This window comes from Astyanax mexicanus, chromosome 12 (assembly GCF_023375975.1).
Source record: "Astyanax mexicanus isolate ESR-SI-001 chromosome 12, AstMex3_surface, whole genome shotgun sequence".
Taxonomy (NCBI): Eukaryota; Metazoa; Chordata; class Actinopteri; order Characiformes; family Acestrorhamphidae; genus Astyanax; species Astyanax mexicanus.
Window position 1 is genome coordinate 44,905,517 of NC_064419.1, and position 26,971 is coordinate 44,932,487.

At 38.4% G+C, this 26,971-nt stretch overlaps 1 protein-coding gene and 2 long non-coding RNA genes across 4 annotated transcripts in view; 2 read left to right on the top strand and 1 right to left on the bottom strand.

Moving 5' to 3' along the window:
- Positions 1 to 11,609, bottom strand: part of si:ch211-156j16.1 (uncharacterized protein LOC564557 homolog) — a 43,260-nt gene extending 31,651 nt beyond the window's left edge. The window contains exon 1 of one of the 2 annotated variants that reach the window (XM_022671039.2): positions 11,207 to 11,609. In XM_022671039.2, coding sequence (XP_022526760.2) covers positions 11,207 to 11,270 — 64 coding nt within the window. In that variant the 5' untranslated portion in view covers positions 11,271 to 11,609. The remainder of the gene's footprint in view (positions 1 to 11,206) is intronic. The other variant, XM_022671040.2, reaches the window with a different exon arrangement.
- The window catches only part of LOC125806157 (uncharacterized), a 437,736-nt gene that overhangs the window by 276,662 nt on the left and 134,103 nt on the right, over positions 1 to 26,971 (top strand). The gene's annotated exons all lie outside the window — the stretch shown is intronic.
- LOC125806143 (uncharacterized) lies at positions 25,552 to 26,660 on the top strand. The gene is made up of 2 exons (XR_007441440.1): positions 25,552 to 25,773; positions 26,447 to 26,660. It is a non-coding gene; the product is annotated as an uncharacterized LOC125806143 (long non-coding RNA).

Genomic DNA, 26,971 nt, shown 5'->3' on the forward strand with positions numbered 1-26,971 from the left:
TACCATTGCAACACCTTAGCAACCACCTAGCAACACCTTAGCAACCACCTAGCAACCACTTAGCAACACCTTAGCAACCACCCTGGATACGATAGCAACACCTTAGCAACCACTTAGCAACACCTTAGCAACACCATAGCAGATACCAGCCAGCTCTGCAATCACACTCGCAGTTTCTGTAGGAACTGCAATCTAGTTCCACCTGTTTTTTGTCCGGTTAACTAGTGCCGCAGTTTTCGAAATATCGACTTCGTTCAAAAGAGAAAACGTGCGTCCTTATCGGGAATGGTGGGCTTGTATACAGCTTTCCGATCGGAATTACGTTTTTCGTAAAAACTTCGTAAGTACGCGTTTTTTCGCGCATTGAAAATGAATGGGCAGAACTTTGCACGCCCGTGGACGTCGCAATTTTTGAGATACGAAGATGAAACCAATTGAGGACCTGTAGAACTTATTGAGCTCTTTCCGAAAATATGCGTTACGAAAAGTTACGACGTACGGATTTCGTACGAATGTCGTACGAAGTGGCCCCATAGGAATGAATGGGGCCAATCGGAGGACGGCAGCTAGATCGAAGGACAGGTAGCTAGAACTCCAGTACTGTGAGTGTATGGAGCAGCTATGGGATAAAACAGCATTAGGTCAAAAGTTTGGACACCCCGGCCCCCCAGTACTGTGTGTAATGGAGCCATGGGTCAAAAGTTTGGACACCCCGGCCCCCCAGTACTGTGTGTAATGGAGCCACGGGTCAAAAGTTTGGACACCCCCGAACGGCCAGAGCAACCTAGCGTGCATAGCTGATTGATGTATTTGCACGTTGCGTAGCAACGTGCAAACACCATTTAATCTAATTTATGCATATAAATCACCTAGCAACCACCTAGAAACACCATAGCAACCACCCCGGATACCATAGCAACACCTTAGCAACCGCCTAGCAACACCCTAGCAACCACCTAGCAACACCTTAGCAACCATCCCGGATACCATAGCAACACCCTAGCAACCGCCTAGCAACACCCTAGCAACCACCTAGCAACCACCTAGCAACACCTTAGCAACCACCCCGGATACCATAGCAACACCTTAGCAACCGCCTAGCAACACCTTAGCAACCACCTACCAACCACTTAGCAACACCTTAGCAACCACCCCGGATACCATAGCAACACCTTAGCAACCGCCTAGCAATACCCTAGCAACCACCTAGCAACACCTTAGCAACCACCCCGGATACCATAGCAACACCTTAGCAACCGCCTAGCAACACCCTAGCAACCACCTAGCAACCACCTAGCAACACCTTAGCAACCACCCCGGATACCATAGCAACACCTTAGCAACCGCCTAGCAACACCCTAGCAACCACCTAGCAACCACCTAGCAACACCTTAGCAACCACCCCGGATACCATAGCAACACCTTAGCAACCACCTAGCAACACCCTAGCAACCACCTAGCAACCACCTAGCAACACCTTAGCAACCACCCCGGATACCATAGCAACACCTTAGCAACCGCCTAGCAACACCTTAGCAACCACCTACCAACCACTTAGCAACACCTTAGCAACCACCCCGGATACCATAGCAACACCTTAGCAACCGCCTAGCAATACCCTAGCAACCACCTAGCAACCACCTAGCAACACCTTAGCAACCACCCCGGATACCATAGCAACACCTTAGCAACCGCCTAGCAACACCCTAGCAACCACCTAGCAACCACCTAGCAACACCTTAGCAACCACCCCGGATACCATAGCAACACCTTAGCAACCGCCTAGCAACACCCTAGCAACCACCTAGCAACCACCTAGCAACACCTTAGCAACCACCCCGGATACCATAGCAACACCTTAGCAACCGCCTAGCAACACCCTAGCAACCACCTAGCAACACCTTAGCAACCACCCCGGATACCATAGCAACACCTTAGCAACCGCCTAGCAACACCTTAGCAACCACCTACCAACCACTTAGCAACACCTTAGCAACCACCCCGGATACCATAGCAACACCTTAGCAACCGCCTAGCAATACCCTAGCAACCACCTAGCAACCACCTAGCAACACCTTAGCAACCACCCCGGATACCATAGCAACACCTTAGCAACCGCCTAGCAACACCCTAGCAACCACCTAGCAACCACCTAGCAACACCTTAGCAACCACCCCGGATACCATAGCAACACCTTAGCAACCGCCTAGCAACACCCTAGCAACCACCTAGCAACCACCTAGCAACACCTTAGCAACCACCCCGGATACCATAGCAACACCTTAGCAACCACCTAGCAACACCCTAGCAACCACCTAGCAACCACCTAGCAACACCTTAGCAACCACCCCGGATACCATAGCAACACCTTAGCAACCACCTAGCAACAACTTAGCAACCACCCCGGATACCATAGCAACACCTTAGCAACCGCCTAGCAACACCTTAGCAACCACCTAGCAACACCTTAGCAACCACCCCAGATACCATAGCAACACCTTAGCAACCGCCTAGCAACACCCTAGCAACCACCTAGCAACCACCTAGCAACACCTTAGCAACCACCCCGGATACCATAGCAACACCTTAGCAACCGCCTAGCAACACCCTAGCAACCACCTAGCAACCACCTAGCAACACCTTAGCAACCACCCCGGATACCATAGCAACACCTTAGCAACCGCCTAGCAACACCTTAGCAACCACCTACCAACCACTTAGCAACACCTTAGCAACCACCCCGGATACCATAGCAACACCTTAGCAACCGCCTAGCAATACCCTAGCAACCACCTAGCAACCACCTAGCAACACCTTAGCAACCACCCCGGATACCATAGCAACACCTTAGCAACCGCCTAGCAACACCCTAGCAACCACCTAGCAACCACCTAGCAACACCTTAGCAACCACCCCGGATACCATAGCAACACCTTAGCAACCGCCTAGCAACACCCTAGCAACCACCTAGCAACCACCTAGCAACACCTTAGCAACCACCCCGGATACCATAGCAACACCTTAGCAACCACCTAGCAACACCCTAGCAACCACCTAGCAACCACCTAGCAACACCTTAGCAACCACCCCGGATACCATAGCAACACCTTAGCAACCACCTAGCAACAACTTAGCAACCACCCCGGATACCATAGCAACACCTTAGCAACCGCCTAGCAACACCTTAGCAACCACCTAGCAACACCTTAGCAACCACCCCAGATACCATAGCAACACCTTAGCAACCGCCTAGCAACACCCTAGCAACCACCTAGCAACCACCTAGCAACACCTTAGCAACCACCCCGGATACCATAGCAACACCTTAGCAACCGCCTAGCAACACCCTAGCAACCACCTAGCAACCACCTAGCAACACCTTAGAAACCACCCCGGATACCATAGCAACACCTTAGCAACCGCCTAGCAACAACTTAGCAACCACCTAGCAACCACCTAGCAACACCTTAGCAACCACCCCGGATATCATAGCAACACCTTAGCAACTGCCTATCAACACCTTAGCCACCACCTAGCAACCACCTAGCAACACCTTAGCAACCACCCCGGATACCATAGCAACACCTTAGCAACCGCCTAGCAACACCCTAGCAACCACCTAGCAACACCTTAGCAACCATCCCATATACCTTAGCAACACCTTAGCAACCACCTAGCAACACCTTAGCAACCACCCCGGATACCATAGCAACACCTTAGCAACCGCCTAGCAACCACCTAGCAACACCTTAGCAACCACCCCGGATACCATTGCAACACCTTAGCAACCACCTAGCAACACCTTAGCAACCACCTAGCAACCACTTAGCAACACCTTAGCAACCACCCTGGATACGATAGCAACACCTTAGCAACCACTTAGCAACACCTTAGCAACACCATAGCAGATACCAGCCAGCACTGCAATCACACTCGCAGTTTCTGTAGGAACTGCAATCTAGTTCCAATTATCTTCACTGCTGAAACTGAGATTTAGTCCAATCATGTTAACCTGAGCTAAAGGCTAAAGCTGCTGTTTCCATGTGGGTCAGCCAGACGTCTTCCTGTAGCAGTTTTTTTTTCTCCAGTTTCCAAGAGTCTTTTGAAGGTGTAGGAAACAGTACTCACCGCTCTCTGGCTTTAGCTGTAATTTCTCTAAAGAAAAGAACTTCTACTTTTAATAGTTACAGAGTTCTCTGTGTTTTATCTGTGTCTTTTTCTAGTTATTATTATGATGAAAGTGTGAATGTGCTGTGTGTAAGTGTGTCATTTTTTTATAAACCATTTCTATCCTTTAAAAACGCTTTTATTGTGGTAATTTCCGCCTCTGCAGCACCCTCTCACCTGTGTTTAGCTGTGCTATAGGCGTGGATGATGTTTCCGTGTACTTTGGAACACAGACATATCACAATATGAAAATCAATCAATCAATCAATCAATCAATAATACCGCCCCCCTGCTGATGGCTTACCGCTATCAGAGACACATTGTGCTGCTGCTGCTGCTAAGCCTATCAGCTCTGCCCTGGCTCTAAACCCATACATCACCCAGTGCCCCTCCCAAACCATCCCTCCCATTTTTCGTTTTAGCATTTTTCCAATGTGAGTTGAGGGTGGAGTCAGCAAAACTCAAGCAAAATTAAAGGGAAAAATGGGAGTGTTCGACAATTTTTGAACAGTAATGTATCATATATATATATATATATATATATATATATATATATATATATGCACTCTGTATGTCGGCCTGGTTGCCAGATATATCGCCAATCAAGGATTTATAGGAGAGGATGATGTTTTTGTGTACTTTGGTACACAGACACACCACAATATGCAAATCAATGAGACAATTAATAATACCGCCACCACCACCCCCCTGCTGACATTCAACCATTTGGATCTCACCACTATCAGAGGCTCAGCTCAGCCTATCAGCTCTCCCTCCTGCCCCGCCCCTAAACCTATACATCACCCAGTGTCCCTCCCAAACTATCCCTTTTTTTTTTAGCATTTTTCAAATTTGAGTTAAGGGTGGAGTCAGCAAAACTCAAGCAAAGTTAAAGGGAAAAATGTGTGTGTTTAAAAACTTTTGACCAGTAATGAATCATATATATATGCACTCTGTATGTTGGCTTGGTTGCCAGAAATATCACCAATCAAGGATTTATAGGTGAGGATGATGTTTTTGTGTACTTTGGTACACAGACACAGCTCCTCTTCCTCTTGCCCCGCCCTTAAACCCATAGATCACTCAGAGTGTCCCTCCCAAACTACCCCTCCCATTTTTTTTTGCCTTTTTCAAATTTGAGTTAAGGGAGGAGTCAGCAAAACTCAAGCAAATTTAAAGGGAAAAAAATGGGTTGTTCCAAAACGTTTTGACCAGTAATGTATCATATATATGCACTCTGTGTGTCAGCCTGGTTGCCAGATATATCGCCAAAACAAGAATTTATGGGAGCAGCTGGGATATACAGTATGTAAGTCAGTGCATATATTCCACTCAGTCCAGCTCGCTTAATACAAACGCCAAACGCATTCACTGTAACCTTTGAGAATCATAGAGAAATACAAGAGTAGAAAGGAATGGAATAGTAAATGCCAACTGACAACTTCAAATACTTGGCGAGAGAGTGAAAAAGAGAGAGAGAGAGAGAGAGAGAGAGAGAGAGAGAGAGAGAGAAAGAGAGAGAGAGTATTAGTGAGAGCTGTTCCATGTCTAGACTGAGCAGATCAACATCACTGCTGCTTTCTAAAAGCCTGAAGCTCACACACAGCTATGGGACTCTACAGACTGAACCCTATTACCTTCAGTGTGGCTAACAACTCTTGGCAGCTAGCAGACTACACACACACTACACACACACACACTACACACACACACACACTAATGGCCTGAAGTACCCTACAAATCGGTTTGGGGTTTGACAGCAACATGCTGTATCTGTATTAACACAGCCATATATATCTAAATAGTCTTTCTAAGTAATTTTAGTTCACTCTTTTTGGCTAATTCATAAAATGTGCACACAGCCATACATAAAATCTAAAGTTTGGATGTGCCTTTAATTATGTGTTTTTTCATTATTAAAAAAAATCTGCATTGTAGAATAATAATAAAGTCATTCAGACTACAAAGTAAAACATATGGAATGATTTAGTAAATAAAAAATTGTTTCTCAGTCAGCTTTATTAGGTAGAGTCACTTGGAATTTCAGGCTTTCAGTTAACAGCTGTGCTGAACTCATCAAGAGTTAATTACTTTAAGAATTTCTTGTCTCTTAATGTTAATGTTTGAGAGCATCAGTTAAAGTAAAGTAGTGAAGAGGTGGAGTTACAGGTAAACAGTGAATAGTGAATATTTGAGTAATGTTCTCATCCAGATTAGGAGAAGCAAGAACTACTCAACTAAATAAAGAAAGAAAATTAAGACTTAAAAAAATGAAAGTCTTTCAACTTTGAAAGTATCCTTAAGTGTAGTCGCAAAGACCATAAAAGATGTTATAATGATGGAACTGGCTTTCATCAAGACTGTCACAGGAAAGGAAGGCACGAGCTAAAGACGATGTGATGTTATTCGTGATAACACACAACCTCGAGTGCTCTTTAATAAAGAAAATAAATCAAAGAACTTTAAGAAATTCAGAATGAATATGCTTTAATATGGACTGTGCCTTCTGCCAAAAAGTAGTTCCACGGTTCAGGGAGACTAACACCACGAAAGTTAGCTTGAAAGCAAACTTGGGAATAAGTGAAGATGGTAATGTTAGGAGCGTGAAATAACGATAATTTTCTCCTCTCCTGCTCTGTGGAGTCGTCTTTAGGTGAACGCTGCGAATTTTTGAGCATTTCTGCTTGTTTTGCTGGGTGGTGTTGGTTTTAGCTTGCCGGCTGGACTGTGGTTTGGTTAGCGTAGCTTGCTTTAGCTCAGCATTAGCTTAGCTTAGCCTAGCCTGGCTGCTTAAGTTACTGGAGGTGATGATTCAAAACTGTACTGTGTATAAATACGTCGTTACTCGGCAATGCGCCGGTGGATTGATTCAAGTTTAGTGTGAAAAGGCTGTGATGTTATCACAAATATCAGCACGGCTAGAACACTTCTCAACCAATCAGATTGTGAGGTCGGAACTAACTGTTGTATAATTTTGGGTAGTGTACCTCTTGGTGAAAGATGGTTGACTGCTAGACAGACCTCTACGATGTAATTAAACACATTCTGCCCAGTTGACACACTTTTTTTTGAGAGGGAATGCATCACTGGACTAAAAAAAGCAGGATGGTCATTTTCACAAATTGCTCACCACTGTTGCTTACTACAGACAAGAACCGTATTGTCTTGGGAAACAATTATAAGTTAGAATTTGATCTGGGGAGCTATCACATACGGCAGTCAGTCACTGTGAACTTTCTCTACTTTATTTCTAATTTTTCTCCCATTTTCTCCCCAATTTAAACGGCCATTTACCCAACCCACTCATTAGGATTCCCTCTACCACTAGTGATGCCCCAACACACCAGTAGGGTTAGGACTAGCACATGCCTCCTCTGACACATGTGAAATCAGACTCCGCCTCTTTTTGAACTTCTGCTCATGCAGCGACTCAGTTCTGATACATCAGCTCACAGATGCAGCCTTGTGCTGATCCACATCACCCTTTGGAGTGATGAGGGGAAAGAGCGCCATTTACTGTACCCACCCAGAGAGAGAGAGCAAGGCTAATTGTGCTCTCTCAGTGCTCTGACAGCTGATGGCAAGCTACATGAACAGGATTCGAACCGGCGATCTCCTGATCACTTTTTCTAACGTTTACAGTGCAGATTTTAATCAGCATGGTTGAAATAAATATTTGTAAACACTTTTCCTTTATGAAATAAATTATTGGCACAAGCATTCTTGCTCTTTGACTCTAAAACAGCCAAATTCCTTAAATTGCCAGACTTGTTTCGTTGCCGTAACGATAACTCTTCAGTTAAACGCTGTATTGTAAACTCTACTATACGCTTTGGGTTCGTAGGTTGTGTCCTGAAGGCCTGTAAGACGTAATGTTGTGTAGTTAATAAAGTTGCCGTGTAAAAATAACCCCTCCCCCCCCAACAAACAGGCCTACACACAAACCCCCACGGGGTGAGAGCTTGATACCCTGCCAAAGATGGCTACACGTACAAGTGGGCATGGTAAAGAGAGAGAGAGAGGGAGAGAGAGAGAGAGGGAGGGAGGGAGGGACACGCCCTGCATGGGCATAACTTGTGTGAGTGTCTCTCTCTCTTTTTCTCACTCTCTCTCTATCTCTCTCTCTCTCGTCCGTTGCTCCACCAGACGAAAAGTCTGACCAGCCTGTTCCCTCAACACCAACTGCTATTCTTAAATACAGACCCAGCTCTATTAATACACACACACACACACACACACACACACACACACATACACACGACCCTGCCCAACCCGAGAAAGAGAGAGAGAGAAAAAGAGAGAGACAGAGAGAGAGAAATAAAGAGAGAGATCTATCCTCCTATAAAAACCGAGCCAGGACACATAACACCATTACATCATATTCCTCAAAGTGGGCCCAAATGAGACAGAGAGAGAGGTGAATTCTGGGATGCCTGAAACTGCCAGTAAGAGATAATCACACACACAGTCAGCTGAGATATCATGAAGTCATAACCACAGATTTATTCTCTCACTGTGGTGTAAATCACCTTAGAAAATAAATAAATTACTGGATTAATATAATTATTAACCCTAGAAAGCTAATGCCAGGGTGATTTTCACCCACACAATAATTTCATGTGATTTTTTTTTCATGGTGTTTCTGTTGTCTGAGCTGTACAGGGCTTTGGGTTTGTAGCTTCAGGACTCTCTTCATTGATGTCATTAATACTATGGTTGATTTTCTCCTCCAATCTATGCCATTAGTGATAGAGAGTAACATACTGTATTTCATAGAAGTAATTTACCTGATGTTATATTATGTGTCCTGGCTTGGTTTTTGTTGGACCAAAAATGGGTGGACCAAAGACCAAAGACACAAGCTCCCAGCAGCATTATTATTACTTTTGTTAGGATATTACCTGTTAAGGATTACCTGATTTTCCAATATTTTTTCCGCTTTTTATATAGGGTCATCAATGGTACCTTGTTTTATTTTAATGTATGTGATGTTTTATGTTTTAAAATGATAGAAGTAATACTTATACTATTTGGATGGTCTATAACAGATGACTCATAGATACTCAACTAACATTCAACAAAATGTCTATTAAATGCAGAGGTGGAAAGTAATGAATTACATTTACTCAAGTTACTGTAATTGAGTAGATTTTATGAGTCATTTGTCATTTTTAAAGTAGTTTTTAAAATAGGTCATTTTACTTTTACTCAACTACATTTTGACACAAGTAATTTACTTTGCTACATTGGAAAACTCCCAATTACTGAATAAAAAATAAAGGTACTTTACTTAATTAAATTTTTTCTGTACTTTTGTTTTACCTCTGATTAAATGTAACTTAACTATTAGTTGAATTAGTTAAATGATTCTTCTACTACAGAACCAAATCGTAAAGCCGTAGCTTAAACTAAACCATAACTTACTATAACTATAAATCTAACTCTAACCCATTAACCCTAAAATGTTAATATTAGAGTTTGGGCCAGTGTTGGGTGTTGAGTTACATTCAGTAGAGAATCATGCAGTTGAATGAGAGCTGAATGATGTTCTATAATCATATATGAGGCATCTCTAAATGACCATCCAAATCCAAAAAAGTCATAACTTAAATTCTAAATAGACTGAAAAAACTTTTAGTGTTGAAGAGTTTAAATAGTTCCACCATGAGCAAACAGCTTTTTTAAGCCTCTGAACATGACTTCATCATCATCATCATCATCAACATCCTCATTAAGTCACTCAGGAAAGGGAGGGAACAGTAGTAGATCAGACTGAGGAAAAGAATGGAAGGAAGGACGGAAGAATGAAAGAAAGAATGGACAAAGGAAAAAAGAAAGAAAGAACTAATGAAGTAAATTGTATTATACTAAACTGGAAAAAAATAAATATTTGGCCGAATACTAAGGTTTCCATTCATTTTGACACTTTTTCAACATTTTTCCAATAAGAGACCGGACCCATTTCTGAATATTGATACATTTCTAAATATTTATTGATTTCTAAATATTGAATCAGATACATTCATACGTTCATTTTCCAACTATTTTTTCTTTTTAGGGTTAAAATCATGATGTAGCATAAAAATTTCATGACGTGTATTTGGTTTGCTTGTTTTGTAACATTTTTTTTTCTATAATTCATGTCTGAACTAGTTACATGGAACATAAAACATTAAATTAAAGCATTTTAATTGTTAAACTGGTTGGATTAGACATATAGAAGCAAAAAGTACACTTTTAAAAATGAAGCTAATTTTGTCTCATTGTCTCAAGTATAAATTGTTTAGTATAAATTAATTAGTTGATTAACATACTCAACCAAACTTGGCTAAACTGGTTTGAGCAAATAACTTTGGTTGCTGAATATTTGGTGCATCACTAGAAGTAAAATAAATAAATAAATAAAGTCTGAAAGTAATGAAGAAAGAAAGGCAGAAAGAATAGAAAAATACATGAAGAGAGAAAAGGTGAAAGAAAGATGGAGAGAGAGTGAGAAGTTAAAATAAATGAATTAAATCATAATTTATTATTTCAATAATAAATTAATGACTTAATTAAATAGATAAAGAGAGAGAAAATACCGCAAAAATAAAAATGAGTAAAAGAAACTAAAGAAAAAGACTAAAATACATTTAAAAACAGAAAAAAAGGGATTTTTTTAAGGGAGAGCAAGTACAGAACAGTATTAGAAGTGTGTGGTCTGAAAGTAATAAAGAAAGAAGGACAGAAAGAATAGATAAATAAATAAAGAGAGGAAAGGGCAAAAAAAGAATGAAAGATAAAGAGAGATTAATTAAAAAAATTATTAATTAAATAATAAATTATTACTTAATTAGATAAAGAGAGAGAAAATACTGAAATAAAAAAGAGTGAAAGAAAAGAAAGAAAAAGACTAAAATAAAAGAATAAATAAAGAAAAAAGGAAAAGGGGAAGCTGGAAAAGAGATTTAGATCAGTTGCATGGGTGAAGTTTTCAGGGGAGAGCAAGTATAGAACAGTATTAGAAGTGTGTGTGTGTGTGTGTGTGAGGGACACTTACTTGCGTGTGTGATGGTACAGAAGGGCCCGATCAGGGCGAACAGCAGCAGCAGCTCGAACTTCATGATGTCTTCAGTTCCTTTGAATGAAACTCAGTGGAAAGTGTGGAGCTTCTCAAACAGCTGTCTGGAGTCGCTCTAATAAGTTCAGCCTACCTCAAACTCACACACACACTTACTCACACTCTCTCACACACTCTTACAAACTACTAACACACACACACACACTTTTCTGACTGCTGAAACTCAAACAGTTGAATAGAGAGTAAAGCGTTGAATCAGCAGCAGCAGCAGCAGCAGCAGCAGCACCAGCTCCCAGTCAACTAAACTCAGCCAGACACAGGAAAGAAAGCTGAAGTGAGGGAGAGAGTGTGTGTAAGGGAGACTCTGTGAGTGTGTGTGTGTGTGTGTGTGTGTGTGTGTGTGAGTGTGTGTGTTTAGAGGAGGGATAGGGGGGTTGGGCACACGTGTTAGGTGGTCCTGCCCCTTGTGCCTTCTTTAACTCCTAGTAAGTTAGAAAGTAAGTTAGTGAGGGAGTATCTCTCTTTATATATATATATATATACCTCTTAAAAATGATGAGTTTCTTTAATTTTACCAAATTGAAAACCTCTGGAATATAATCAAGAGGAAGATGGATGATCACAAGCCATCAAACCAAACTGAACTGCTTGAATTTTTGCACCAGGAGTGAGTAGCATAAAGTTATCCAAAAGCAGTGTGTAAGACTGGTGGAGGAGAACATGATACATAGATGCATGAAAACTGTGATTAAAAACCCGACCAGGGTTATTTCACCAAAAATTTATTTCTGAAAACTTTATGAATATGAACTTGTTTTTTTTTGCATTATCTGAATTCTGAAAGCTCTGCATCTTTTTTTTATTTCAGCCATTTCTTATTTTCTGCAAATAAATGCTCTAAATTACAATATTTTTATTTGGAATTTGGGAGAAATGTTGTCTGTAGTTTATAGAATAAAACAACAATGTTCATTTTACTCAAACATAAACCTATAAATAGCAAAATTAGAGAAACTGATTCAGAAACTGAACTAGTTTTTTTTTTCCCAGAGCTTTGTATGAAAGTGTAAGAGTGGGTAAGTGATTACAACATTTAAGTAAAATTATAAGCTAGTACCCTCTTGGGGCTCCTGGACTGGATGAGAGAAGATGAGATACTTTGGTATGGAGGTATACAGGACATTTACCCACAGATATCGTTACAGCTGGGTCTGTAGATCCTGCTATACACTCATAAGTTACTAAAGCTTCCATCCCAGCTGCTCCTATAAATGCTCCATTGGCGATTAATCAAAGTCACTTTCATATGTGGTCCTAAATCAGATACGTTTCCGATCCATGGACATGTGACATGAATGTGAACAGTTAAATCTGAATTCATTCGTCTTTTTGTTTTAACGCATTAGCATTAGCGCTACACGCTTCTCTCCTGTACCCACACTCCATCTCTTGGTGCAGCTGTGCAGCAATAGCTGAAAAAACAACAAAAAACGCAAAAAAAAAACAGCAAAAGCAAACTGCCTGGACTTTTTTAACCTCCTCGACCTGAGCATGAACTTCAGAGCAGCTGTTTACTGTTTCTCCACTCCAGCAAAAGAGGCTCCACATATGAGCTGCTAACTCATCCATTTCCCTTTATAAAGCTACGAGTCTCTCGTCTCTCTAATATGAGGTTTTTTGTTGTTGGTGAAGAAGGAGACGTTTATACAGGCATGTGTATCAATCAAGATCTCTCATCAAGAGGTGCACTACCCAAAAGTAGCCTCTGAAAGCCTTTTAATAGGGCAGCTGGAGAAGCTCTTTTATGCCCTCTTGTGGAAAGACCCAGATCTGTTTTTCCAGCAATATGATGTGAAGTTTTTTGACAGTGGATGTATTTTGTGATATAATTCAACATGTAGAAATTTTCAGTACCTTTAAAAACTCTATTTATGAATAAATATTAAGAAAAAAAGTAACATAATTTTGGATTATTTATCTTACAAAAAACATTCCTTTTGAACATTCAACATTCAAAAAAAAAAAAAAAACACTATAAAAGAAAGTCAACCATAAGAAATCTTTTGAAATCACATTCTATGCCTTGTAGATTTACTGCAGGAACAGGAGACAGGTTTACTCTGAGGATGTCCAAGAACAAAGCACCAGCAGCAAACACAGACTGATACAGCTTACAGCATGCTGCCAGAGCAGTGTGTTATTAATCATAGAGAGTGTGTGTGTGTGTGTGTGCTGTTGTCTGAGCTGGTGTAAGCGATGTGCAACAGAGCAGCATGAGCAGAACCACAGTGCCATCTACAGATCACCTGCTGTGAAGTGGGCTGAGATTTACACTAATAGTACAGCTATTACACATTATTTAAATGTGTAACACATGTATTATTATTTATTCAAACTAAAACATTGTAGTTGTAACTAAACTATAGGTTGTAAGTAAATCTTGTTGTAAGATTTGTAAATAAATAAATTGTTTTTGTAGTAATTTGTTGGATCTAAAGGTTGTGGAGTTATATACATGTATATTTGCAGTTGTTTTTGCTACATGTTGTAAAGTTGTTTTTAAAGGTTATAAAGATGTAATTAAAGTTTTTAGAGTTGTAACTAAATGTTGTAGAGTTGTAAACTGATTTTAGTTGGTGTAGCTGCAGTATTTTGCAGTGTAAGTAAAGGTTTTACAGATGTTACTAAATGTTGTAGAGTTTTACCTAATCGTTAAAGAATTATAATTAAGACTGTAGAGTTTAAAAATATAGTTTTAATAAAGTTTAATAAAGTTTTAACTGTAGGTTTGTAAAGTTGTAACTGTGGGTTTATAAAGTTTAAACTTGGGGTTTTACAGTTGTAACTGGGGGTTTGTAAAGTTTTAACTGGGGGTTTGTAAAGTTTTAATTTGGGGTTACTAAAGTTTTAATTGGGGGTTTGTAAAGTTGTAACTTGGAGTTTCTAAAGTTGTAACTGGCGGTTTGTAAAGTTATAACTGAGGGTTTGTAAAGTTTTAACTTGGGGTTTGTAAAGTTGTAACTGGGGGTTTGTAAAGTTTTAATTTGGGGTTTGTAAAGTTGTAACTGGGGGTTTGTAAAGTTTTAACTTGGGGTTTGTAAAGGTGTAACTTGGGCTTTGTAAAGTTTTAACTTGGGGTTTGTAAAGTTTTAACTGGGGGTTTGTAAAGTTTTAACTTGGGGTTTGTAAAGTTGTAACTGGGGGTTTGTAAAGTTTTATCTTGGGGTTTGTAAAGTTTTAACTTGGGGTTTGTAAAGTTGGATCTGGGGGGTTGTAAAGTTTTAACTTGGGGTTTGTAAAGTTGTAACTTGGGGTTTGTAAAGTTTTAACTTGGGGTTTGTAAAGTTGTAACTGAGGGGGGTTGTAAAGTTGTAACTGGGGGTTTGTAAAGTTTTAACTTGGAGTTTCTAAAGTTGTAACTGGGGGTTTGTAAAGTTGTAACTGGCAGTTTGTAAAGTTTTAATTTGGGGTTACTAAAGTTTTAACTGGGGGTTTGTAAAGTTGTAACTTGGAGTTTCTAAAGTTGTAACTGGGGGGTTGTAAAGTTGTAACTTGGGCTTTGTAAAGTTTTAACTTGGGGTTTGTAAAGTTGTAACTGAGGGGGTTTGTAAAGTTGTAACTGGCAGTTTGTAAAGTTTTAACTTGGGGTTTGTAAAGTTGTAACTGGGGGTTTGTTAAGTTTTATCTTGGGGTTTGTAAAGTTTTAACTTGGGGTTTGTAAAGTTGGATCTGGGGGGTTGTAAAGTTGTAACTTGGGGTTTGTAAAGTTTTAACTGGGGGTTTGTAAAGTTTTAACTGAGGGGGGTTGTAAAGTTGTAACTGGGGGTTTGTAAAGTTTTAACTTGGAGTTTCTAAAGTTGTAACTGGGGGTTTGTAAAGTTGTAACTGGCAGTTTGTAAAGTTTTAATTTGGGGTTACTAAAGTTTTAACTGGGGGTTTGTAAAGTTGTAACTTGGAGTTTCTAAAGTTGTAACTGGGGGGTTGTAAAGTTGTAACTTGGGCTTTGTAAAGTTTTAACTTGGGGTTTGTAAAGTTGTAACTAGGGGATTGTAAAGTTGTAACTGGGGGTTTGTAAAGTTTTAATTTGGGGTTTGTAAAGTTGTAACTGGGGGTTTGTAAAGTTTTAACTGGCGGTTTGTAAAGTTGTAACTTGGAGTTTCTAAAGTTGTAACTGGGGGTTTGTAAAGTTGTAACTTGGGGTTTGTATAGTTGTAACTGGGGGTTTGTAAAGTTTTAACTGGGGGTTTGTAAAGTTTTAACTTGGGGTTTGTAAAGTTTTAACTTGGGGTTTGTAAAGTTGTAACTGGGGTTTGTAAAGTTTTAACTTGGGGTTTGTAAAGTTGTAACTGGGGGTTTGTAAAGTTTTAATTGGGGGTTTGTAAAGTTGTAACTGGGGGTTTGTAAAGTTGTAACTGGGGGTTTGTAAAGTTTTAATTTGGGGTTACTAAAGTTTTAATTGGGGGTTTGTAAAGTTGTAACTTGGAGTTTGTATAGTTGTAACTTGGGGTTTGTAAAGTTGTAACTGGGGGTTTGTAAAGTTGTAACTTGGGGTTTGTAAAGTTTTAATTTGGGGTTTGTAAAGTTTTAATTTGGGGTTTGTAAAGTTGTAACTTGGGCTTTGTAAAGTTTTAACTTGGGGTTTGTAAAGTTGTAACTTGGAGTTTGTATAGTTGTAACTGGGGGTTTGTAAAGTTTTAACTTGGGGTTTGTAAAGTTGTAACTGGGGGTTTGTTAAGTTTTATCTTGGGGTTTGTAAAGTTTTAACTTGGGGTTTGTAAAGTTGGATCTGGGGGGTTGTAAAGTTTTAACTTGGGGTTTGTAAAGTTGTAACTTGGGGTTTGTAAAGTTTTAACTGGGGGTTTGTAAAGTTTTAACTTGGGGTTTGTAAAGTTGTAACTGCGGGGGGTTGTAAAGTTGTAACTGGGGGTTTGTAAAGTTTTAACTTGGAGTTTCTAAAGTTGTAACTTGGGGTTTGTAAAGTTTTAATTTGGGGTTTGTAAAGTTTTAACTGGGGGTTTGTAAAGTTGTAACTTAGAGTTTCTAAAGTTGTAACTGGGGGTTTGTAAAGTTGTAACTGGGGGTTTGTAAAGTTTTAACTTGGGGTTTGTAAAGTTGTAACTTGGGGTTTGTAAAGTTTTAACTTGGGGTTTGTAAAGTTTTAACTTGGGGTTTGTAAAGTTGTTATTAGGGGATCGTAAAGTTGTAACTAGGGGATTGTAAAGTTTTAACTTGGGGTTTGTAAAGTTTTAACTTGGGGTTTGTAAAGTTTTAACTTGGGGTTTGTAAAGTTGTTATTAGGGGATCATAAAGTTGTAACTAGGGGATTGTAAAGTTTTAACTGGGGGTTTGTAAAGTTTTAACTGGGGGTTTGTAAAGTTTTAACTGGGGGTTTGTAAAGTTTAAACTTGTGGTTTGTAAAGTTTTAACTTGGGGTTTGTAAAGTTTTAACTGGCGGTTTGTAAAGTTGTAACTTGGAGTTTCTAAAGTTGTAACTGGGGGTTTGTAAAGTTGTAACTTGGGGTTTGTAAAGTTTTAACTGGGGGTTTGTAAAGTTTTAACTGGGGGTTTGTAAAGTTGTAACTTGGGGTTTGTAAAGTTTTAATTTGGGGTTTGTAAAGTTTTAACTGGGGGTTTGTAAAGTTGTAACTGGGGGTTTGTAAAGTTTTAACTGGGGGTTTGTAAAGTTTAAACTTGTGGTTTGTAAAGTTTTAACTTGGGGTTTGTAAAGTTTTAACTGGCGGTTTGTAAAGTTGTAACTGGGGGTTTGTAAAGTTTAAACTTGTGGTTTGTAAAGTTTTAACTTGGGGTTTGTAAAGTTTTAACTGGCGGTTTGTAAAGTTGTAACTGGGGGTTTGTAAAGTTTTAATTTGGGGTTTGTAAAGTTTTAACTTGGGGTTTGTAAAGTTGTAACTGGGGGTTTGTAAAGTTGTAACTTGGGGTTTGTAAAGTTGTAACTGGGGGTTTGTAAAGTTGTAACTTGGGGTTTGTAAAGTTGTAACTGGGGGTTTGTAAAGTTTTAATTTGGGGTTTGTAAAGTTTTAACTGGGGGTTTGTAAAGTTGTAACTGGGGGTTTGTAAAGTTTTAATTTGGGGTTTGTAAAGTTGTAACTGGGGGTTTGTAAAGTTTTAACTTGGGGTTTGTAAAGTTTTAATTTGGGGTTTGTAAAGTTTTAACTTGGGGATCGTAAAGTTGTAACTAAAGTTTTTAAAGTTGTAACTTGGGGTTTGTAAAGTTGTAACTGGGGGTTTGTAAAGTTTTAACTTGGGGTTTGTAAAGTTTTAATTTGGGGTTTGTAAAGTTTTAACTTGGGGATCGTAAAGTTGTAACTAAAGTTTTTAAAGTTGTAACTAACATTTGTACAGTTGTAACTGGGGTTAAAAAGCCTGCATAGTTCTAATTAAAGAATGTATAATTGTAACTGAATGTTGCAGAGTTGTAACTAAAGTTTGTAGAGTTGTTAGTAAATATTTTAGAGATTTAACTTAAAGATGTACCTAAACATTACAGAGTTGTATAAAAATATGTAGAGTTTAAATATTTGCAACTAAAATATTGTTTGTCTGAGACCCTGTGTGATCTTTAATCAGGATTGTTTTTCTGTTCACACTGCACTGCTGTAGTTTGGTGGAAGAAGCTGATTTCTAATCAGTGCTGAACTATTCAACTGAGCATATAAGTGTCAGTGCAGGTTTATCAGTATCAGTTTGTGTCTATTTCTCTTTAAGCTCCTACAGAGTTTTTGTGTCTGAAAATCTGCAAATGGTCATTGTGCCTCCTAGAGTCCACACACACACACACACACACACACACAGACACACACACACACACACACACACAGACAAAAGCCCATTAGTCACGGCATGACAGCACAGCTCAGTTCTAGTGTTATTCAGATGAAGTGTTCATGGGCCATCACCTCATTTCCTCATTCATCCACAGCCATTTAAATCCATCAGACAGACAGATGGTGGGAAGGGGAGGGGGAGTGGCTTTGTGACCAGGCTTTTTCTTCTATCTATCTATCTATCTATCTATCTATCTATCTATCTATCTATCTATCTATCTATCTATCTATCTATCTATCTATCTATCTATCTATCTATCTATTCAGCTAGCTGAATTCAAGCTGGACTGCTTGAATTTTTGCTCCAGGAGTGGCATATACTTATCCAAAAGCAGTGTGTAAGACTGGTGGAGGAGAACATGCCAAGATGCATTAAAACCAGGGTTATTCCACCAAATATTGATTTCTGAACTCTTACAACTTTATGAATATAAACTATATATATAACTATAATGTTTTCTTTGCATTATTTGAGGTCTGAAAGCTCTGCATCTTTTTTGTTATTTCAGCCATTTCTCATTTTCTGCAAATAAATGCTCTAAATGACAATATTTTTATTTGGAATTTGGGAGAAATGTTGTCTGTAGTTTATAGAATAAAACAACAATGTTCATTTTACTCAGACATAAACCTATAAATAGCAGAAACTGAAGTGGTCTCTTAATCTATACATATATATCTATATATCTGTCTGTCTGTCTGTCTCTATGTCTGTCGATAGACATACATCTATATATAGTCTATATCTATATCTTTACTAAACATATAACATATGTCTTTAAAAATGGTTACTTTCTGACACTTCTAATGCTGAAAAAAACTATATATATATATATATATATATATATATATATTATCAGTGTGGCAGGAGGAGCTGTTTGAATTTTCATGCATTTTCTTGTGGTTACAAACTATATTTGACAGTGATATTGTATATCTGCATAACACCAGTAAACAAATATATATATATTTTTTGCAAGTTTTGTTAAATTGCCAGCTACAATATCATTTTCCTCTCACTGTTCCTATTTGACACAAATCTGAGTCGTGCATCACTGAACCCCAGTCTTTCACTCGCTTCCTTTGTTCACTGTAAAACACTTGAGAATAGCACTAATGAGGAACACAAAAGCCTCATTATAATGACACTTGAAAGTCACCTTGTATAAAGTGTCAGTTAAATGACTTTTGCAGCAAAAGCAGATTTGTTCCTCGCTCACACAGACTATTCACTCTGTTTCACACTGTTTTACAGGGGTTTCAGTCGTGGAAATTAATTACGTGTCATTCAAGAAAAGACAAGACAAGGCAACCATATGCTGGCTCATCTCAAAAAATGTATTGGAAAATTAAAATCATTGGAAAGATACTTTATTTCATCAATTCAGTTCAAAATATGAAACTCATATATTGGCAAATAGATGTATTAAACACACAGAGTGATCTGTTTTAAACAATTATATAGTCAATTCCACTTGTGCACAGTGCATAATGACTACTGGGAGAAACCAATTCTGAAATTACCTTCAATCACAATAACAACCCAGAACTGTTTTAGTTTAGGGGGTTGTCATTTTCCCAGATCAGTAAATCAGATTTTTGACAGGTGTGAGGTGGAGCTAGGGTGGTTCTATGCAGGTTTCATTATTGTGACTTTGTCTGAGGGAGGGATCTATATCTACAGTTTGTAACAAGTCAGCACTTTTGAGGGAGATGCAAGAACTTATAAATAATGAGTTTTGTGCTTCTATTGCAGTTATATAAATTGAGCATGAACTAGCTTGTTTTGCTACTTTATTACTTTTGAAAAATCAACATATGAAACACAATAGTTTTACATAACATTTGTTATTTGTTGTTTTTGCAGGGGGTGGTTGTTGCGAATATGTAAGGTGAACTATTTTTATATTATGTGTTGATTAAACTAATTAAGATTCATACTGATTTTTTTTTTAGATCTTCAAACTTTAAAATGCGTCAATTTGGCCAGAACATAACAGAAGGGAGTAGTGACAAAGCCCTTAAATGGCTTATTTTGAAAGGGACTGATACTGGTACGAATAGAGCTGATGAGATCTTTATCTTTATAAAGTGTAATTTTATATAAAGAACTTCATGAACATGTTTTGTATAGCCTATATACCTATTGTAACTTGTGTAAAAGGGTTATAATATGTCGCCTTTAACCTATTTTTTTATTTTGATTACTTCTAAAATTAATATTCTGCTCAAATTTTTGTTTAAGCACATTTTGAGTCAATCCATATTTTGAAGAAGCTTGGTGATGATGTTTTTTAGCAGGGCTTTTTGAAAATATAAGCAGAAACTTTTGCTTAAAGGAGAACTCTGGTGGAAAATGGACTTTTGTTGTAGTAAAACATGATAAAAAGAACTTAGCTTTCATATATAGCACACCTCCGCTCTCCCACAGCGTTCAGAGATCCAGCAATTTTAACAGTTTGTCCAAACACCCTTCAGACTGGGTGATAGGGGCATAATTTACCCTGATAAATAGCTTTTTCCACCGTTATCCAGCTCAAAGTAGCTCCACACCTCCTTTCTGGAATCTGGAGATCCCTGATATTTAAAACGAGGCATTAATAACTTAAAAAGTGCGCAAGAAGCTTTTTAAAAAAACACTACGCTATGCAGAGTCTACATTGACTACAGTAAAACAATGGAAAAAGCATTTTATCAGTGCAAATTATGCTCCCATCACCCAGTCTGAAGGGTTTTTGGACAAACTGTTACATTTCTGGATCTCTGAACGCTGTGGGAGAACAGAGGTGTGCTATTCATCAAAGGTAAGAACTTTTTATCATGTTTTATTACAAAAAAAAGTCCATTTTACACCAGAGTTCTCCTTTAACTGTGTTTGTACAGAGTGTCAGTGTGTTTTACTGTGAACTGAAATAAACCTCCTGTGATCCGTTTGCTACTTTTCTGTTTCTAAGCTGTTTTTTATGTTTAATGTAATTGCAGATGATCAGGCACATTGCTGGGACACACACACTGGTGCTGTCTCTGTGGGCATGCAGTACTGGGAGGGGTGTGCATGGTTGTGTCAGTGTACTGTTTCGCTTCACTGCTTTTCTCTGGTTTCTTCAGCAGAAGCAGCAGCAGCAGCAGCAGCAGCAGCAGCTGGATTCGAACCCGTTTCTCCCTCCATACAGTAACTGTGGACAGACCTTAAAGATTGAGAGTCATGTTCATCTGCTGGTGTTGATCCACTGTGTTTTATTATAAAGTCTAAAGACAGTGCAGTTTTGTTTTCCCACAAAATCTTACAGCACTTCATGCAGATTTCATTTTCCAGCAGGACTTGTCACACCGCCCACACTGCCAAAAGTACCAATTGGTCTTATATAATATTCTAATTTTCAGATTTTTTTTCCATTGGTAAGCCATAAAAAGAAATAAATGCTTAAAATATATTAGTCTGTGTGTAATACATCTATATAGCTTCTGTTGCTGATTTTGCTATTTGCAGGTTTATGTTTTAGTAAAACAAACATTGTTGTTTTTTCTATAAACTACAGACATTTCTCCCAAATTCCAAATTAAAATATTGTAATTTAAAATGAGAAATGGCTTAAGTAACAAAAAAGATACAGAGCTTTCAGACCTCAAATAATGCAAAGAAAACAAACAAGTTCATATTCATAAAGTTTTAAGAGTTCAGAAATCAATATTTGGTGGAATAACCCAGGTTTTTAATCACAGTTTTTTTTGTATGCACCTTGGCATCATGTTCTCCTCCACCAGTCTTACACACTGCTTTTGGATAACTTTATGCTACTCACTCCTGGTGCAAAAATTCAAGCAGTTCAGTTTGGTTTGATGGCTTGTGATCATCCATCTTCCTCTTGATTATATTCCAGACGTTTTCAATTTGGAATTTGGTAAAAACAAAGAAACTCATAATTTTTAAATGGTTTCATATTTTTTCCAGAGCTGTATATGAGTTTCGAACTGAATTTTGAACTGAATTACTGAAATAAAGTAATTTTTCAATGAAATATATATTTTTTGAGATGCACCTGTATATTTGGAAAGATGATTTGTTATATATAAAAGATCATGATTAGAGTAATAAAATCTTCCTCTGGGCTGCTTTGTGAAGCAGTCTTCAGCGCTGGGTGGTAGATTTATTATGTAACATGCTGGGTTTATTATGTGATGGGTGTAATGAGCTGAGGCTGCCCTGGGTCAGTTCTCCCTCCGCAGCCTCAGGGGCAGTTACTGCTGCTGTGATTTAATGTTCTGAATCCTTGGCATGCTCATTTTTATTTTCAGGAAAGTCCTGGCAATACACAGCTTCCCATTCTCACCACAAACTTTCATCACGATCACGATGGATCTGGTTTAGATGTTCACATGTTCAGATAATTGATATTTGTGCCAAAGAAATCTCCATATATGCGTGCACATTGTATTTTTCTAAAAGATGCCAAGGCATTTTTATCTTCTTAATAAGACTCAAACCTGAAATTGATCAAATTTATTATCATGCAGTTTATTTAATAAATGGATAAATGATAAACCAAACAGAATTGGGGAAAAAAGTGTTTAATACTAACTAATATTTACATTAATAAATCAATAAACAAGGGGACAGTACTCAATCCTGTTATTGGAACTCACTCCTGTTACTGGCATTCATTTCTATTACTGGAACTCACTCCTGTTACTGGCATTCATTTCTGTTACTGGAACTCACTCCTGTTACTGGCATTCATTTCTATTACTGGAACTCACTCCTGTTACTGGCATTCATTTCTGTTACTGGAACTCACTCCTGTTACTGGCATTCATTTCTGGTACTGGAACTCACTCCTGTTACTGGCATTCATTTCTGGTACTGGAACTCACTCCTGTTACTGGCATTCATTTCTGTTACTGGAACTCACTCCTGTTACTGGCATTCATTTCTGTTACTGGAACTCACTCCTGTTACTGGCATTCATTTCTGTTACTGGAACTCACTCCTGTTACTGGCATTCATTTCTGTTACTGGAACTCACTCCTGTTACTGGCATTCATTTCTGTTACTGGAACTCACTCCTGTTACTGGCATTCATTTCTGTTACTGGAACTCACTCCTGTTACTGGCATTCATTTCTGTTACTGGAACTCACTCCTGTTACTGCCGCTTATTTATGTTACTTTTTATGTTTTGAGTAACAGGAATGAAAGTAACAGCATTGAGTTTTTAGCATAGAATTAGCAAAAACATGAAAAATAGCTAAGTCCAGTTTCCACACCCCAAGTTGTCAGGTATGCAACCCAATAGCAGGCAAACAAATTGTGCTGAAGCCTGGACATCCTTCACTTGTAAATATTCACTTGGTAATGAGCCCAGAAGGACTACAAGACATGTGTCAAGATGGCTAATACGCTACTAAACAGGTAGTTAAGCACTGATTTTTTTATTAATAAGTCACTGATATGTTTGAGTAGAATAAACATTGTTGTTTTATTCTATGAACTATGGACAACATTTTTCCCAAATTCCAAATAAAAATATTATAGTCATTTAGAGCGTTTATTTGCAGAAAATGAGAAATGGCTGAAATAACGAAAAAAAAAATGCAGAGCTTTCAGACCTCAAATAACGCAAAGAAAACAAGTTCATATTAATAAAGTTTTAAGAGTTCAAAAATCAATATTTGGTGGAATAACCCTGGTTTTTAATCACAGTTTTAATGCATCTCGGCATCATGTTCTCCACCAGTCTTACACACTGCTTTTGGATAACTTTATGCCTTTACTCCTGGTGCAAAAATCAAAGAAGTTCAGCTTTCAATTTGGTAAAATCAAAGAAACTAATCATTTATAAATTGTCTCTTTTTTTTCCAGAGCTGTATATTAATATGAACCAGCTTCTTTAGTAGAGGAGCTACATCTGTGGTTGAAGGTGCTAAACGTAAAACTTCCACCAAAACATACACTGACTTTCAATCCAGGTATGGAACATTTTTTACATATTCTACTATAAAGTCACCCTTTTGTTCTCAGTTGAATGATAGAACAGGGATGATTTAATATAGTATAAATAAACTATTTTTTTTGTTAGGGGGAAAACAAGAAAAACAGGCCTGTCTGGGATTTGCAACACTGTTAGTGAACAACTGAAAATATTGGGGGGTGTTCTAAATCTTTCGTACAGTAGTGTACTTGAAAGAGTTGAATGTTGTGTTGAATGAGCTGGAGGATGACTGAAGACGAGTTCCTCGCTCTGAACACCAGGTGTCAGCACTCTCCAGGCCTGATGCTCTGTAGGTCAGTGTGATGGTCTGTGTAGTCCCTCCAGTCCTCCCAAATGGGATGCAGACGACGGCGGCCGTGTGATGGATGGGTCAGCTCAGATTCATTAATCTGTTCAGCTCTAATGAGCGGAAACTGCTGCGGCGGCGGCCCAGCGGTTCAGGGACATTCTGTTCATGTCGATTTCAGAGGGAGATGGTCTGGGTGGGCTGTAGTTTGGTGTGCTGTGTACTGCCTTCTCTTTATACTATAAAAAGGCCATATCGTACAGCCTGCACAAGGTGTTTTGTGATGCTCATTGCTATCTTACACCCCGTCAACAGTCTATTTTAATGCCTTGTGCCCAACTGTTAAAATAGTGTCAGAGTTTAGGAATAAATCTACACTGATAGTTTGGCGTGGTGGTCTGGAAGTGAGGTGTGTTTAGGTACATTTCTGGCATGTTTTTATATATTTTAGCTAAGGAAAACACAGGGAGCTCCACTGACTGATTAAAACCCTGATAACAGTCCATCATCAGAGTCCATTCCTATAGGTGATCCCAGCTGCAGAGCACAAACCCAATATTTAACTCAACAATAAACAGAATAAAGAATAAAATAACATTACTGTTCCCTTAAATGAGCTGCTAGTGTATCTTCAATTGCAAGTGACATTGGTTATTTCATGTTACAGCCAAAATTAACCACACCCATTATTAATTAAGATAATTCGTTTATGCTTTTGCATGTTTCGAGCCGCATACTATCACGCCCTAAATCCAGCGGCCTGATAACGCAATTGATCGGTGTGCTATAGATTGCTAAAATAGACCCCAGAAGGACTAAAAGACAGGTGTCAATCTGGCTAATCCGCTTCTGAACAGGTAGTTAAGCACTGAGCTTCAGCTAGCTAATTTATTTAACCGCTGGTACGGATGGGAATTTTAAAATAATTTCAAAATTAAAGTCTCGCTGTATCATACTCAGCAGTCTGCGTACAGTTGGTTTATCAAGGTATTTGAGATAGGTAAAGTGATCCAGACTAGTGCTGGCTAATGCTATCATGCTAAAGTGAACTGCTATCTGTCACAACAGAGAGGCAGACAACAGACCACTGTCTCCAGCTGTTCTCGACCTTAGCATTAATACATGTGACAGAAAATTAGGACAGAAATTGAAAGTTTGACTTTGAATTAACTGTAGTTATATACGGCTATTGCAAAAGTTTTTGTATGGGCCCTTTTCACAGAGCTTGATGACGTGTTTCCGGTTTGGTTTAGCAGGGTAAACACAGCGGCGCTAGAATGGAGTTCACTGCTGTCTCTGCACAAACTTCTATTGATTTCTTTCTCCGACATCTCACTGATTATAGATGAGGTATCAGTAGCGAAAATATCGAAGGTTTACAAGGATTACAAGCTTTTTGTCGAGGAATACATCTTTAATTTTGAGGGTAAGTAGTTATTTTTATACAAGTTAGCGAGGCTTCCAATTCAGTTAGGTTAGCTACCGCTAACTAGCGAGCTTGCTAACTTAGATAGATAACAGTACGTCAAGTAATGCTAAGTAGCTGTTTAGTTAATGTTTTCTTTTCTGTTTTAACAATTACTGTAGCTACTGCCCAGGATCTGATGTGCTTATTTTAGGCTTTGAGTTGGATAGAAGACAGAACTGTTTTACCCTTGTATATCCAGTTTCAAACACAGTGCAGGTGTTTTAGGAAAGTTAATCGACAGGGAGAAAAAAAAATATTAAACCACATTTAACCCTAGTTATCTTGTACGTAGGTGAAACAGTTCAGGTAAGCCTAAGATGATTCTATGTGTTGCTAGCTTCCCACTAGGTAGGTTAAGCCAGTGGCCAAAGTTAGTCGTCTGTAGTGAAGCAGATATACCAACCACTTGTAGAATGTGAAGGTCAAGTGTTAATTTGTCCATCATATTAAATTTTTGATTGGTTTTTAGGAGGTTAACGTATTCAGGTAGATTGTTTAGGGTCAGCCAAGAGGTTAAAGATGTAGTAGTAATTGTGAATGGCTTAAATATAGATATGAACATTTGGTGCTTTTTGTACCGTTTAAAAAATGTTTCTCAGAGCTGACAGTATGTCTGTGCTTTGCATTACAGGTGACTTCATACCACCCAGATCCTGTGGAGGTAATAAAGACATCGTGCAAGTGTTGCGGGGAAGGCCTTTTCCAATCATACTATTGCTCTGCTTTATCAGATTGCCCATTAAAGCACCATGGGCTTTAAAACAGTCTCTCTCCCAGTAGCCTGTTCTGTTATAGTTTGTTTTTTGTGGAAATATGGAATTTTCTAAATAAACTTGTATTCTTTGCTTGAATTGTCTTTTTATGTAGCGCAGAGCCAGCAACAAGCAAGAAAACATTTCAGTTCATTGACATTTTGTTTACTGAATCAATCTATTTGTATTGGGTGTCATGGAACTATTTTACATTTTAATTAACTTTAAAAATCAGGATATTTTGGGTAAACATAACATTTTGGTTGTGCTTCAAAAAATGCATAATTTCTGACAACTAGCTATATTGTTTAAACTGTATATTTAGAATATTGTATTTCCTGCAATGGTATGCCTAGTGAATACAGTCGTAACCAAATCATCTATGACTTTGTCTACAGATAAAA